General features: G+C 47.5%; 1 protein-coding gene across 6 annotated transcripts in view; it reads left to right on the top strand.

The window, feature by feature from the left end:
- PRRC2A (proline rich coiled-coil 2A) overlaps positions 1-14,195 on the top strand; it is a 1,008,219-nt gene that overhangs the window by 539,723 nt on the left and 454,301 nt on the right. For all 6 annotated transcript variants that reach the window (XM_069237153.1, XM_069237152.1, XM_069237151.1 and 3 more), the window contains exon 16: positions 1,019-3,346. In XM_069237153.1, coding sequence (XP_069093254.1) covers positions 1,019-3,346 — 2,328 coding nt within the window. The remainder of the gene's footprint in view (positions 1-1,018; positions 3,347-14,195) is intronic.

Below are 14,195 nucleotides of genomic sequence, written 5' to 3'. Positions count from 1 at the left end.
TCCTGATATTTGTAAAACTGCAACTTGGAGGTCGGTTCCTATCTTTGGTAAACCTTATTGTTTGTACTCAAGACTCCAAGACCTATTCATTGGTGGGTCAGGCTTATTTTTGGAATTTAATTGAAAAAATAAAATCATACTCAGATGAGCACTGGTGTACAATATTTCAATAGTGAAGAGGTACATGATGTCTCTTTCTTTTTCATAAATTATCTGTAGTATGGATTCAGCAAACGTCACTGAGTTTCCATTTGGCTGATTGAATAAAAAAAAACGCACAAGTAAATATTGCATAATTAGGCATGTTTTCTACTTAATTTTTAAAATATGTAATATGTGTGAAAACAATGTGTTCTGGATCTTGAAACTGCTATGAGATACCCGGTTTTATGAATTTAGAGAATACCCATGATAAACAACTAGGATTAGGAGTAACTTTTATTTACGTGTAATCTGTGTAGGTGATAATGTAGCCTAAAGATCCTATCACGACAACCAGTAAAGTGGCATCTGCATTACAAAATTATAGGGCCAAGTAATGCTCCTCATGGGACTCTACATTTAAGTGTAATAAAAATTACAAAAAGGTGGTAATGCCACTGCTTCTACCCTTTTACTAGGGAAGCATTTGATCCGCTCTTGCGCATGGAATCTGATAGCTGTCCACTGGATTCTGTGGCTAATCAGTATTGAAAGCAGGGCACAGTACTGTTTTATGTGAATACTGATGATTAAGGTTCTGTTTAGAATTCCCAGTGTTAGGGTAATTATTCAGGCATATAAATCTATGAACAAATCAACACTAAAGGACTGTAGTTAAAAGTAAGTAACATTCTTGATCTGCATCATTTATAGGACCTATTTAGTCATTTTGAGTGGTACATGCAGTATGAAGATAGCAGATTGACCGAGTGGTTCATTAAGTTGTTTATATTGATCGATATTTCTTACTAAATTTAAACGTATTTTCTGATTTGACATAAAGTGCTCAGTTTTGCATTTTATTTTTCTTTCACAGAAGTGATACTCCGCCTGTGCGCACGATGGCCCAACAGTCCTACATGGCAGCTTATCATGCTTACACTGAGAATGGAGCTCCTCACCACTCTGGGCAGAATCACAGGTACACTGTGGAGGAGCAACAGAGAGGGACTCCATGGCCTTCCTCACTGTCTGTTAACACGGCTGAGATGAACAGGAATGGAAGAGTGGAGCAGCAGCAGCCTTCACCCCCACCAGCCACAATTCATATCCAGCAGCGCAAGGTGGAAGAGGAGCCGGTGATTCTACGTCGTGAAGTTCCACTACACACACATAATGAAGACTGCAAAGCTGAATCTGTGGGAAGCAGTCGCCACATAAGTGTGAAGGAGCCTTCAACCCCTCCTCCTAACCAGGTTTTGAGCACTAAAAAAAGTATTTCCAACCACCAGTCTGATGGTGTTCCACCCAAAGAAGATATCCATCTGAAAGAGAGCCGCTTGGAAGATGGTCCTAGAAAAGCAGAGAAATCATCCCGCCAGGAATTCCACAAGCAGCCGCGTCGGGAATCAAAGACAGAGACTCGTTGGGGACCAAGGCCTAGTAGCAATAAGAGAGAGGAATTGGTTACAGAGAAGCCACTTCGTCGAGCGGGACCTATTAAAAAGCTAGTTCTCAAGGAGGTAAAGAAGGAGGATGGAGAGCAAGAAGTGGAGAAGGCTAAATCATGCACAGACGAGCGGATTGGTGTTAAAGTTAAGGAAAAGTTGACAGACTCAAAAACCGAAGTAGAGTTGGTGAAACAGGAGACCAAGTCTCCCCAAACTCCACACAATACAACTCCTCTCCCTGCTTCCACAAAGCAGCTTTCTGAGATGCCAGCTAGCCATGGCATAGACCGGGAAAGGGGAAAGCATGTTAAAGAGCCCAGAGTGGACCATAATAAACTGTCATTCGTCCCAGTGAAAGATCAGGATATGTGTTCTCCTCCTCGTTCTCAAAGAGAGTGTCATTATGATCGTAGCAGCAATTTCCTGGGTCGTGATGCCGGAAGTAGAGGAAGGGGCCGTGGGGAGTACTTTGCAAAAGGCCGTGGTTTCCGTGGAGCATACAGTGGCAGGGGCCGTGGTGGCCGGGGACGAAGCCGGGAGTTTCGTGGATACAGAGAACTCTTCTATAGGCCCGAAGAGGGGCCACCTAAGGGAGCTTTCAGGCAAAGGAACCCCAGTGAGACCCGCAGTGAGGGCTCAGAGTATGAGGAGATCCCAAAGCGGCGTCGGCAGAGGGGCTCAGAAACTGGGAGTGAGACACATGAAAGTGCCAGTGATGTGGCGCACTCTGATAAAGAAGCTTCTGGTGGTCACAAAGATTATCGTAAGGACACTAGGCACTCAGAGCCAAGTCGAGGGGAAAAAACACGCATCTCTGACCCACTCAGATACCCAGATAAACCACCGCCACGGCTGTCCGAATCTACCCGTGGTAGGATATTTACTCCTAGGGGGGTTCCATCAAGAAGAGGAAGAGGTGGTATCTCTAGAGGGCCAGGTGGGCGTCCCCCAATGGGATGGAGCCCTCCATCAAGGCCTTCTCCACATAAAAAGCAGATGCCCAAGGAAGCAGTGAAGACTGAGAAACTAATTGAAACACCCCCTCCAGTAGCAAAAGAGCGAGAGAAGAGAACAGAGAAACAACTCCAGCAGCCGCCACCACCTCCACCCATATCCGCCCCACAAGTAGTAACCCCTGTTCAGAATGAGTTGGTGCATATGCAACAGGATGGGCAAATGAAGTCTGAGAGACCCTTTGACCGCCCTCCACGAAGGAGGCGTCATGGGCGTTCTCAGCAGCAGGACAAGCCTCCACGCTTCCGCCGCCTCAAAGAGCGTGAGAATGCAGCTCGAATGAATGGAGAGCGCAATGGTTACCCACCTCAGCTTGCACCAAGCAACCCTCCCCCACCAACCGCTTCTAGTCTTTCACACCAGCTGGATGAAAGGAAAGAGCTCTCAGCTCGTAGAATAGCTGGTACAAAATCTCCAGATCTCTCTAATCAGAACTCTGACCAAGCCAATGAAGAGTGGGAAACTGCATCGGAAAGCAGTGACTTCACAGAGAGACGGGACAAAGATGGAGGCTTTGTCAAAGGGACCACACAGGGTGGCATGGGTGGCGGCAGAGTGCCAAATGACCTCAGCTTGGCACAGAGGAAAGAGATGTCAAAACGTAGCTTCTCAAGCCAGCGCCCCACTATGGAGAGGCAGAACCGACATTCAAACCCTGCTCCTGGTGGGAGGTCTGGCCGAGGAAACTCTGGAATGAGCAGGAATGAGAAGCGGAACTGGCCATCTCCCAAGAACCGAAGGTGAGTGTTGGTTTGAAATATGTTTCTCTAAGTAAATCCATTTTTATGCAAGTCAGCAGTATGTGCTACTATAGATGACTTACTTTGCATGAAGTGGTGATCACGGATGTTACTAGTTGTTTTTCTCCAAAGAGGTTTTTGTTTTGAGGTGACTCTTGATGCCTCCTCGTCAAAAACCACAATGCATTACCAGTCTCATTTTTAATTGTTTTGTTCATAACATATGTAGCTATAGATACACATGCTCTACTTATACTGCCACTTAGTGTTGGGCCTGGCTGTTTGAAGAAGTTCGACTCCGAAGGCTTTCCCCATAGTCCCTGATGCTCCACCTCACATTTCTTCTGCCTTCAGGTTCAGACTTTCTAAGTACAAGCTCTGAGACAGGCATATTCTTCGCTGATTTGTTGGTACCACATTTTCAAGAATCTGAGACCAGCACCTCAGAAGTCTACCATTGAATCTTTTTCTACTAGCCACCCGTTTCATTGGCTGCTTATACAGATATCCCTTGGCACCCTGCTATTGGAGACCTTTTGTGCACTAACATCATTTAACAGCCTTCAGGGAAAAGACAGGTTGTATCTTAGGAGAATGACTAAAGAGAGTTTGGGGGGGGGGGGGGATGGGGACAATATCAAGCATACACCCTTACGTTACTGCCCTTGGTGCACCAAGTGCCTGTAGTAAAACTAGAATCATCTCTTCCCCTACCACATCTTGTGCACCTTCTGCCTTGCCATTCGGTTTAAAATGACATTGGGATATCGGAGGGAGTGGTGCTGGGCACTTAAGCTGACAACCCTTCCTCAAGACCCTCTTTCAGTGTTGAGGAGCAAGAAGCAAGCATGTAGGACTTTCCAGCATTACAGGGAACCGGACAACCCCAGTGATTCTACACACTCTGGCAAGGCGCATGAAGACGTTTAGAGTTCGGCTCCCAAACATTTCAGCCCACAGACAAGGACCATGTCTAGGGCTGCTGGTCCATCATTCACACTCAAAAGCCCAAGTACTAAAGCCTTGATCCTACAAATATGTTCACACCGAGGTTGAGCACTGCTCTTGAGGCAGTACACTATGGATGAATTCCATAGCACTCTGAGCTAAGCCACAAGAGTATGTTACCTTTAAGTGCTGAACGCCACTGGTTTCCAGTTAACCCAGAGGGTAGCTATCAATTCCCAGTAAGCCTCTCTGCTCTAGAGTGTTGAACCCTGGTGTCTGACTCCTCCTCCACCTGTAGATCTATTATATCTAGTCAGAGCACATGCACATGCCACCCTGTAGAACCTCATCCTGTTGCTCCAACAAAGGAACTATATCAGGGTACTAGACTTAAGACGCGTACTTTTGTATCCCCATCCTCCCAGCCTGCCACCAGTACTGCCGTTTTATGGTTAGTTGATAGCACTATCAGTTTAGCGTGCTACCTTTCTGAGTCACTACTGCCCTCCAGGTATTTATAGAGTCCCGATTTGTGGTGTTCACATATATGTGCAGAAGCGTCATTCAGGTACCTGATTAATCAAGAGCAGCAGACAGCAACAATTCCTAACACTCTTCAGTGGTGTCCCTACTGCAAAGCATAAGGTTCACCATCAGTTTCAGAAAGTGCCACTTCCAACCCCAGCAAATCAAAGTCCTTCATAGCCATCACCCTAGCATGTTGGGAATGATTGCTTCACCCTCTGCAATGATGGAACAGCAACAACCTATTGCTGAGCAAGCCTTTCCCCAGTGTTTTTCCGCAGTTGACAGTTTTTGCTGGTACCTCATTTATGGGGCATGGAGCGCACCTGAATTACATGACTGTCCTTGGCTCTTGGACCCCTCAGTAATAGTGCTGTTAAATCAGCTACCTGGAAATCCCGACAGTCTCAAAGCTTTCTAGAGATCATCAGGGGGGAAGAAAATCCTCATAAAGACGGACAACAAGACAGCAATGTTTTTCATCCATAAGAAGAGGTGTACCCATTCCCTCAGAGCTCCTGACACTTCCTCTTGAGATATTGAGCAATCTGCACTAAGATCCTCCTCTAGCTGCAGTTGCAGGATGTAGGAGGCTGGCTTTCTATATGGTGCACTAAGATGAATCCCGTACAGAGAGTTCAGTGGATCCCCAATTGGTTTGCAAAGGTAAAATTAGATAGTACTAACACTCTTGTTATGTGGTAGTGTGGGCAAGCGGTTAGGCTTATCCGGGGGCAGTGCTAAGCATTTGTTGTACAGCGGCAATACAAGGGACACACGTTCAAAGAATAAATCTGAGACCAATTTAGAAAAATAACAATTCTTTTTAAATGTACTTTGAAACCAAAAACTTTGTTACAAGGTGTAGGAAAGTTCCACTGTTGGCATGGTTCAATCACACACACCCACTTTTTGCCTTTTGATGCCAACTTTGAAAGTGTAACCAGGCCCCAACACCAGTGTTTTTTCCCAACATCTGTACCTTTGTTTCCACAATTGGCACACCCATAGCACACAGTTAAGTCCATAGGGTTTTTGAACATGGCTACAGCCCGAACTGCTGGACGGAATTACTCAAACATTTGTCAGAAAGGTGGCTGTTAGCCCAGAAATCTCCCTTTTTGGTGTAAATCTGTTCATTAGTTTTTGAGATATTCAAGAAAAATCACATTTGTATATATAGGGACGCGGAGGCTCCCCAAACCCTCCCAATTGCGTGCTGAGATCTGATTGGCTGACACTTCAACCAGGAAGTATTGGCAGCCAACTTGGGACTCTAGTCCCTGAAAAAAGATAAAAACAAAAAGGGACCATGGTAGGGTCACACTGAGCCCTTGGCCTTGGTCTAGGGGTTCCCCAGGGACCCCACCAGGGCTAAAAAGCATTTTTTTCAATCTCAGAAAAATCAGTGGTTGGATCTGCATATTTTTCTGTGATTTCATTTTTTTTTTTTTAGGTGCTGTCTCCCGCTCTTTTCCTTATCTTTGCCCCTGGGTGGTCCAGTTCCTGAGGGTATTGGGAAGGTGAGAAAAGGAGGGGGCTCACAGGGCTTCCCCTCCTAGGTCATTTCAAAGCCCCAGAAACATCCACCTCCCCGGGGCACTTAAATATACCACAGGGGCAAAACGTAAAATCAATGCAGGTGGGGCCTGCGTTGCCACCCCGCAGCCCCAGGGACCGCCACCTCCCGGCAGCAAATCATTCAAATTAAGGGGGAGGCAGAGGGCCCCCTCACAGCCCCAGGAACCACCACCTTCCCGGGGCTAAAATAAAATAATGAAGGTGGCCTGTCACAGACCCCTGGCACCACCACCTACCCTACTATGTCCTGGGGTTACCACACCTGGTCCATATCTGTTGGCTCTTATTTGGCAGGAGCTTTAACAGCTCCCGCCAAGTAAAAGCAAACACTTAGCTTCCAGCGGGCGAGAGCTGCCAAATTTTTCTGCCAGACATGCTGGCAGGGAAAGAGATGAAAAGATTGCTCTTGCACACAGGGAGCTGCATGTTTACCAGCTCCTTGTGTGTGAAAGCAATGCCGGCTCCAGCAGGAGGTGGGGAGCTGGCTGGGACCGTGAGGGCCTTGAGGCTCCCCCCACGGCCTCATAGCACACTGAGTACCCTGACTGGGATCAGGGCACCCCGGGACACATGGCTGGATCAGGGGGGATGGGGTCCCTGGGGCTGAAATCAGCCCAGGGAGGGCGCATGGCCCTTCTAATATGTTTACTCTGCAGTCTCATAATACTGAAAAAACGATTGTGGAGGTGAATGCATTGCTGAGGTTTCTCAATCTCTTAAAAGGCCTAAAAGTAAAGAAACACTTTCTTCAGAACCTCCTAAGAAAGTACTTAAAAAATCTAAAAACCTTTCATTGGAACATCAGAAACGTCAGGAAAGCTATGCCTCATCAGAAACTCAAAGGCCTTGAAAAAGGTTCACTCAGAACATACAACTCCATCAGTGAAAAAAGCACTCCCAAACAGTGCTTCACTGTCTTCACCACCAATGACAAAACTGAAGAAATTCCCTCCAGAGTCTGACAAGGAAGGGTCATCGACGAGAAAACTGTTGAAGACCACATCTACCACATCACATAGACGTTTACCACAGTAGTATCCCCTATGATCGTCAAGTCGTTGCCACTATTATTGACGACGGTTATAACACCTAGAATCTCTAAAAAGACACCATTGACGGCTATTTAACCAATGACACACTGTAAGGAAATGCCTCCTTGGCATGGTTACCCCCTGACTTTTTGCCTTTGCTGATGCTATGTTTTGAATTGAAAGTGTGCTGAGGCCTGCTAACCAGGCCCCAGCACCAGTGTTCTTTCCCTAACCTGTACTTTTGATTCCACAATTGGCACACCCTGGCATCCAGATAAGTCCCTTGTAACTGGTACCTCTGGTACCAAGGGCCCTGATGCCAGGGAAGGTCTCTAAGGGCTGCAGCATGTATTATGCCACCCTAGAGACCCCTCACTCAGCACAGACACACTGCTTACCAGCTTGTGTGTGCTAGTGAGAACAAAATGAGTAAGTCGACATGGCACTCCCCTCAGGGTGCCATGCCAGCCTCTCACTGCCTATGCAGTATAGGTAAGACACCCCTCTAGCAGGCCTTACAGCCCTAAGGCAGGGTGCACTATACCATAGGTGAGGGTACCAGTGCATGAGCACTGTGCCCCTACAGTGTCTAAGCAAAACCTTAGACATTGTAAGTGCAGGGTAGCCATCAGAGTATATGGTCTGGGAGTCTGTTTTACACGAACTCCACAGCACCATAATGGCTACACTGAAAACTGGGAAGTTTGGTATCAAACTTCTCAGCACAATAAATGCACACCGATGCCAGTGTACATTTTATAGTAAACTACACCCCAGAGGGCACCTTAGAGGTGCCCCCTGAAACTTAACCGACTGTCTGTGTAGGCTGACTAGTTCCAGCAGCCTGCCACACTAGAGACATGTTGCTGGCCCCATGGGGAGAGTGCCTTTGTCACTCTGAGGCCAGTAACAAAGCCTGCACTGGGTGGAGATGCTAACACCTCCCCCAGGCAGGAGCTGTAACACCTGGCGGTGAGCCTCAAAGGCTCACCCCTTTGTCACAGCACCGCAGGACACCCCAGCTAGTGGAGTTGCCCGCCCCCTCCGGCCCCGGCCCCCACTTTTGGCGGCAAGGCCGGAGAAAATAATGAGAATAACAAGGAGGAGTCACTGGCCAGTCAGGACAGCCCCTAAGGTGTCCTGAGCTGAGGTGACTCTAACTTTTAGAAATCCTCCATCTTGCAGATGGAGGATTCCCCCAATAGGATTAGGGCTGTGACCCCCTCCCCTTGGGAGGAGGCACAAAGAGGGTGTACTCACCCTCAGGGCTAGTAGCCATTGGCTACTAACCCCCCAGACCTAAACACGCCCTTAAATTTATTATTTAAGGGCTTCCCTGAACCTAAAGATTTAGATTCCTGCAACAACAAGAAGGACTGCCTAGCTGAAAACCCCTGCAGAGGAAGACCAGAAGACAACAACTGCCTTGGCTCCAGAAACCCACCGGCCTGTCTCCTGCCTTCCAAAGAACTCTGCTCCAGCGACGCCTTCCAAAGGGACCAGCGACCTCTGCATCCTCTGAGGACTGCCCTGCTTCGACGACGACAAGAAACTCCCGAGGACAGCGGACCTGCTCCAAAAAGACTGCAACTTTATCCAAAGGAGCAGCTTTAAAGAACCCTGCAATCTCCCCGCAAGAAGCGTGAGACTTGCAACACTGCACCCGGCGACCCCGACTCGGCTGGTGGAGAACCAACACCTCATGGAGGACCCCCGGACTACTCTACGACTGTGAGTACCAAAACCTGTCCCCCCTGAGCCCCCACAGTGCCGCCTGCAGAGGGAATCCCGAGGCTTCCCCTGACCGCGACTCTCTGAAACCTAAGTCCCGACGCCTGGAAAAGACCCTGCACCCGCAGCCCCCAGGACCTGAAGGACCGAACTTTCACTGCAGAAGTGACCCCCAGGAGTCCCTCTCCCTTGCCCAACTGGAGGTTTCCCCGAGGAAGCCCCCCCTTGCCTGCCTGCAGCGCTGAAGAGATCCCTTGATCTCTCATTGACTTCCATTGCGAACCCGACGCTTGTTCTAACACTGCACCCGGCCGCCCCCGCGCCGCTGAGGGTGAAATTTCTGTGTGGGCTTGTGTCCCCCCCGGTGCCCTACAAAACCCCCCTGGTCTGCCCTCCGAAGACGCGGGTACTTACCTGCAAGCAGACCGGAACCGGGGCACCCCCTTCTCTCCATTGAAGCCTATGCGTTTTGGGCACCACTTTGAACTCTGCACCTGATCGGCCCTGAGCTGCTGGTGTGGTAACTTTGGGGTTGCTCTGAACCCCCAACGGTGGGCTACCTTGGACCAAGAACTGAACCCTGTAAGTGTCTTACTTACCTGGTAAAACTAACAAAAACTTACCTCCCCCAGGAACTGTGAAAATTGCACTAAGTGTCCACTTTTAAAATAGCTATTTGTGAATAACTTGAAAAGTATACATGCAATTGAAATGATTCAAAGTTCCTAATGTACTTACCTGCAATACCTTTCAAACAAGATATTACATGTGAAATTTGAACCTGTGGTTCTTAAAATAAACTAAGAAAATATATTTTTCTATAACAAAACCTATTGGCTGGATTTGTCTGAGTGTGTGTACCTCATTTATTGTCTTGTGTATGTACAACAAATGCTTAACACTACTCCTTGGATAAGCCTACTGCTCGACCACACTACCACAAAATAGAGCATTAGTATTATCTCTTTTTACCACTATTTTACCTCTAAGGGGAACCCTTGGACTCTGTGCATGCTATTCCTTACTTTGAAATAGCACATACAGAGCCAACTTCCTACACACACGCATCGATGAGGGAATCGTCAATGAGGGACATGCCGGCAAAGAGCCCGTCGACGACAGAGGCACCTATAAACTATGCTGACAAGGGACCTGTCGACGATAGTGCGAAAGAATCGTCGACTAGCAACCCGTCTGACTGACCTGACAACCACCACCACTGGAACATCAATATTCCTCCCACTATGGTTGATAACTGTGAGGAAAAAAAAGCTCTACAATTTTACCAATGCACACTTACCCAAGTAAAGTATGACCGTACCGTCCTCAACACCTCTTAGATGACGACAATGAGGTATATTCTCAGGACAAAGGAATGTTTGGAGTGGCCGACAGTCCATCACAGCTCAACATCAAATGTCAAGATCTTGATAATGATCAATACCAGGACAACTATTACACAGCAATAGACCAGGCGGATTCCTTGCATTCCAAATATGGTGATAGAGACCCCTCCGTTCCTATGCCAAGGTCATTGGTGACAGGTCTTCAGAACATGTTGGATGACTGCTATAGAAGGTTTCCACCCTCAGTACCAGCAACACCAGTCCTACAACCGTATGATCTACAAACAGGACCCTCCGGACCCCTGACCCCTGTCCCTACCAATCCGGTAACACCACTCAGACCAGATATAAACATGTGTTCGATGGCATCTGTCGCTGTAGATACACATGTTCTGCATAGCTCGCCATCTGGTGTTGGGTCGGAGTGTTACATGTTTTTCAGACAACCACCTCAGGATGACCCTCAGACCACAAATGGAGAAAGGGAAGAAGGATAATGACAGATACTACGCCTAGTGAGTGGGACGAATACCTGATACCTACTCCATCACCACCTTTTGCAGGACCAGTAGACTCTTCCTCCGGACGATATAGGTGGGTTGCAGAACCTAATGGACAGAGCAGCTAAACGCTTTGAATTGCCCATCCTTTCTAGGGAGACAGATTGTTTCTTATATGACTTTAAAGAGCCATAAAAAAGTCAGTTAGAGCCATACCCATCGTAGACTTTATATGACAAGAAGGACCGAAAGCAATGAATAATACAGCTACATTACCTTCTCAAATTCCACGTTTGGAGAAGAAATATAAAGCCCTGGAAGACTCTCCAACTTGCTTAATAGGACAGCTGAAGCCCGATTCCGTGGTCTCTCAGGCAGCACAACCCCGTTCAAAGAATCCTTCAGCACCAATATCCACCCCGCCGGATAGAGAAGGATGCCGTCTAGATAACATCGGCAAAAAGTTCTCCTCAGCTGCAGCAATAACAGTCAAAGCTGCCAATTCGTTAGCCGTTCTATGCAGATACGATAGACAAATGTGGTCAGAAATATCCTCTTACATTGACCTCTTACTTCAGGACACTAAACTGGAGGCAAAGAAGGTATTACAAGAGGGGTAACGGATCGCAGCCAAATTAATTGATTGTGCAATCAATATCTCGCTGACCGGATTTAGGGGGCAGCAGTATTGCGCAGGCAGGGCTGGCTGTAATCTACAGACCAAAGGTGCAGAGCAAAATACTTGATATGGCATATTATGGGGGAAGCCGCTTGGGTAAGCTTGTGGATGACACTTTGCAATCTATCAAGGCGGACACAGACACAGCCAGACCCCTGGGTACACTGCTGTACAAAAAAGACAGCCCTTCCGAGGGGCTAGATGCAGAGGAACTTATTCCTTTCGTGGCTGATACCAACCATACATCAACAGTATCAAACTGCCCAAACAGGCTTTCGACAGAAGTACGGACAGCAGCAGCCATACAGGTTTCCACCTACACTGCCTACAGGCATCCCACAGGAGGAAGATCCTCAACCTGTGGAAGAGACACAGACAGAAAACAATGACTGCACATTCATACCAGCTACTAACCTCACTTGCAAATCAAAGATTGGAGGCCGCATAACTTACCAGGTCCTTCAGTGGTCAATGACAACATCAGACAAGTGGGTACTAGATATAGTATAGGGGCATACTCTGAAATTCTTCCAGAAGCCTCTGAATACCCTCCCATCAGGACCACCACCTCCATGCTTAAGGCAACTCCTCAGGGAAATAGCTTCCATGATAAACAAAGGAGCAATAGAGGTTGTCCTGGGTCTACAGAGGGACAGAGGTTCTATTCCCAATTTTTTCTAGTGAAAAAACCTTTGGGGGATTAGCGTCTCATACTGGATCTGCAGGCCTTAAACAAGATCCTGAAAAACAAACGTTTGAACAATAAAGTGAGTGCCAAACAAGTACGGCCTCAACTTTTTCAGGGACCAAACCACAGCAAAGGCCTCCCTCTCAATGGCACTCCAGCGCTGCTCCCTGGAGAACAACCTCCTGCTAATGAAAGCAACAGGCTGGTCAAGACTATCATCATTAGTTTGGGATAGGACTGCTCCCATGTTCAGAGGCATCTGTCTGCACAAATAATTGCTTAGAATAATTTGGAGCTTTCAGAACTGGTGCTGAACACATAGCTTCTTTTAGGGTGTTAAAATTCTTTTGACAGTCCAAGGTCCAGTTAACCTTCTTGGGTATCCTTTTGGAGGTGAGCTCTGTGAGGAGAGTCACTATCGATCCATATTCCTTCACAAACATCCTGTAGTACCAAGTCAAGCCAAGAAATGTCCTGACTTGAGTCTGGGTTTTTGGAGCCTCCCAGACCAGAATTGTATGTATCTTGGGTTGTAAAGGTTGCACTTGGCCTCCACCTACAAGGTGTCCCAAGTATGCAACTGTTCCCTTCCCTATCTTGCATTTGGATACCTTGATAGAGAGGCCTGCTGCTTGCAGGGCCTGCAAAATCTTCCCCAGGTGGATCAGGTGATCCTGCCAGTTGGCGCTAAAGACAGCAATATCATCTAGATATGCTGCACTAAAGGACTCCAAACCAGCAAGGACTTGATTAACCAACCTTTGGAAGGTGGCAGGCGCATTCCTTAAGCCAAAGTGCATAACAGTGAACTGATAATGCCCATCAGATGTTGAGAATGCTGTTTTCTCTTTGGCTCCAGGTCCCGTCTTAATTTGCCAATACCCTGCTGTCAAGTCAAAGATACTTAAGAATTTGGCTGCACCTAGTTTGTCAGTAAGTTCATCTGCTCTGGGTATGGTGTGAGCATCTGTCTTAGTGGCAGAATTGAGTCTTCTGTAGTCCATACAAAACCTCATTTCTCTCTTTCCATCCTTGGTATGAGGTTTGGTATCTAAAACCACTGGGCTAGCCCAGGGTATGTCAGAGTGCTCTACTACCCCTAACTCCAGCAACTTGTGGACTTCCACTTTGATGGTCTCTTTGACTTGGTCAGACTGTCTGAATGTTTTGTTTTATCAGGTAACCTGTGTCCACATCATGGGTACACAGGTATGTCTGACCAGAGATCAAAGAGAAGAGCTCATCTTACTGCTGCAGGACTTGCCTACAGTCAGCCTGCTGTTGGGCAGAGAGGTTGTCTGAATAGACCACTCCCTCCACTGTCCCATCTATAGGGTCAGTTGAGAGAAGGTCCGGGAGAGGTTCACTCGCTGCCTCCTGATCCTCATCAGTAACCATCAGCATGGGGTATGTCTAACCTATCATTATAAAGTTTCAGGTGGTAAACATGGATCACCCTATTGGGTGTCCTGCTAGTGCCCAGGTCTATCAAGTAAGTGACACGACTCTTCTACTCTAGCACTGAGTAAGGGCCACTCCATCTGTCCTGAAGTGCCCTGGGAGCCACGAGCTCCAGAACTCCGACTTTCTGCCCTGGTTGGAATTCCACCATTGCAGCCTTTTGGTCATACCACAACTTCTGGAGTTGTTTGCTGGCCTCAAGGTTTTTGGATGCCTCTTCAGTGTACTTTCCTTGAGTGGAGGCCCAGGACATAGTCCACCACTTCTTGTTTAAACTTAATGAAAGGTCTCTCCCAGCCTTCTCTAAACAAGTGCCAGTGGTCTCTTTACAGGATGGCCAAACAGAAGCTCAAAGGGGG

This window comes from Pleurodeles waltl, chromosome 6 (genome assembly GCF_031143425.1).
Source record: "Pleurodeles waltl isolate 20211129_DDA chromosome 6, aPleWal1.hap1.20221129, whole genome shotgun sequence".
NCBI classification, from domain to species: Eukaryota; Metazoa; Chordata; class Amphibia; order Caudata; family Salamandridae; genus Pleurodeles; species Pleurodeles waltl.
This window is presented reverse-complemented; position numbering and strand designations above follow the sequence as displayed.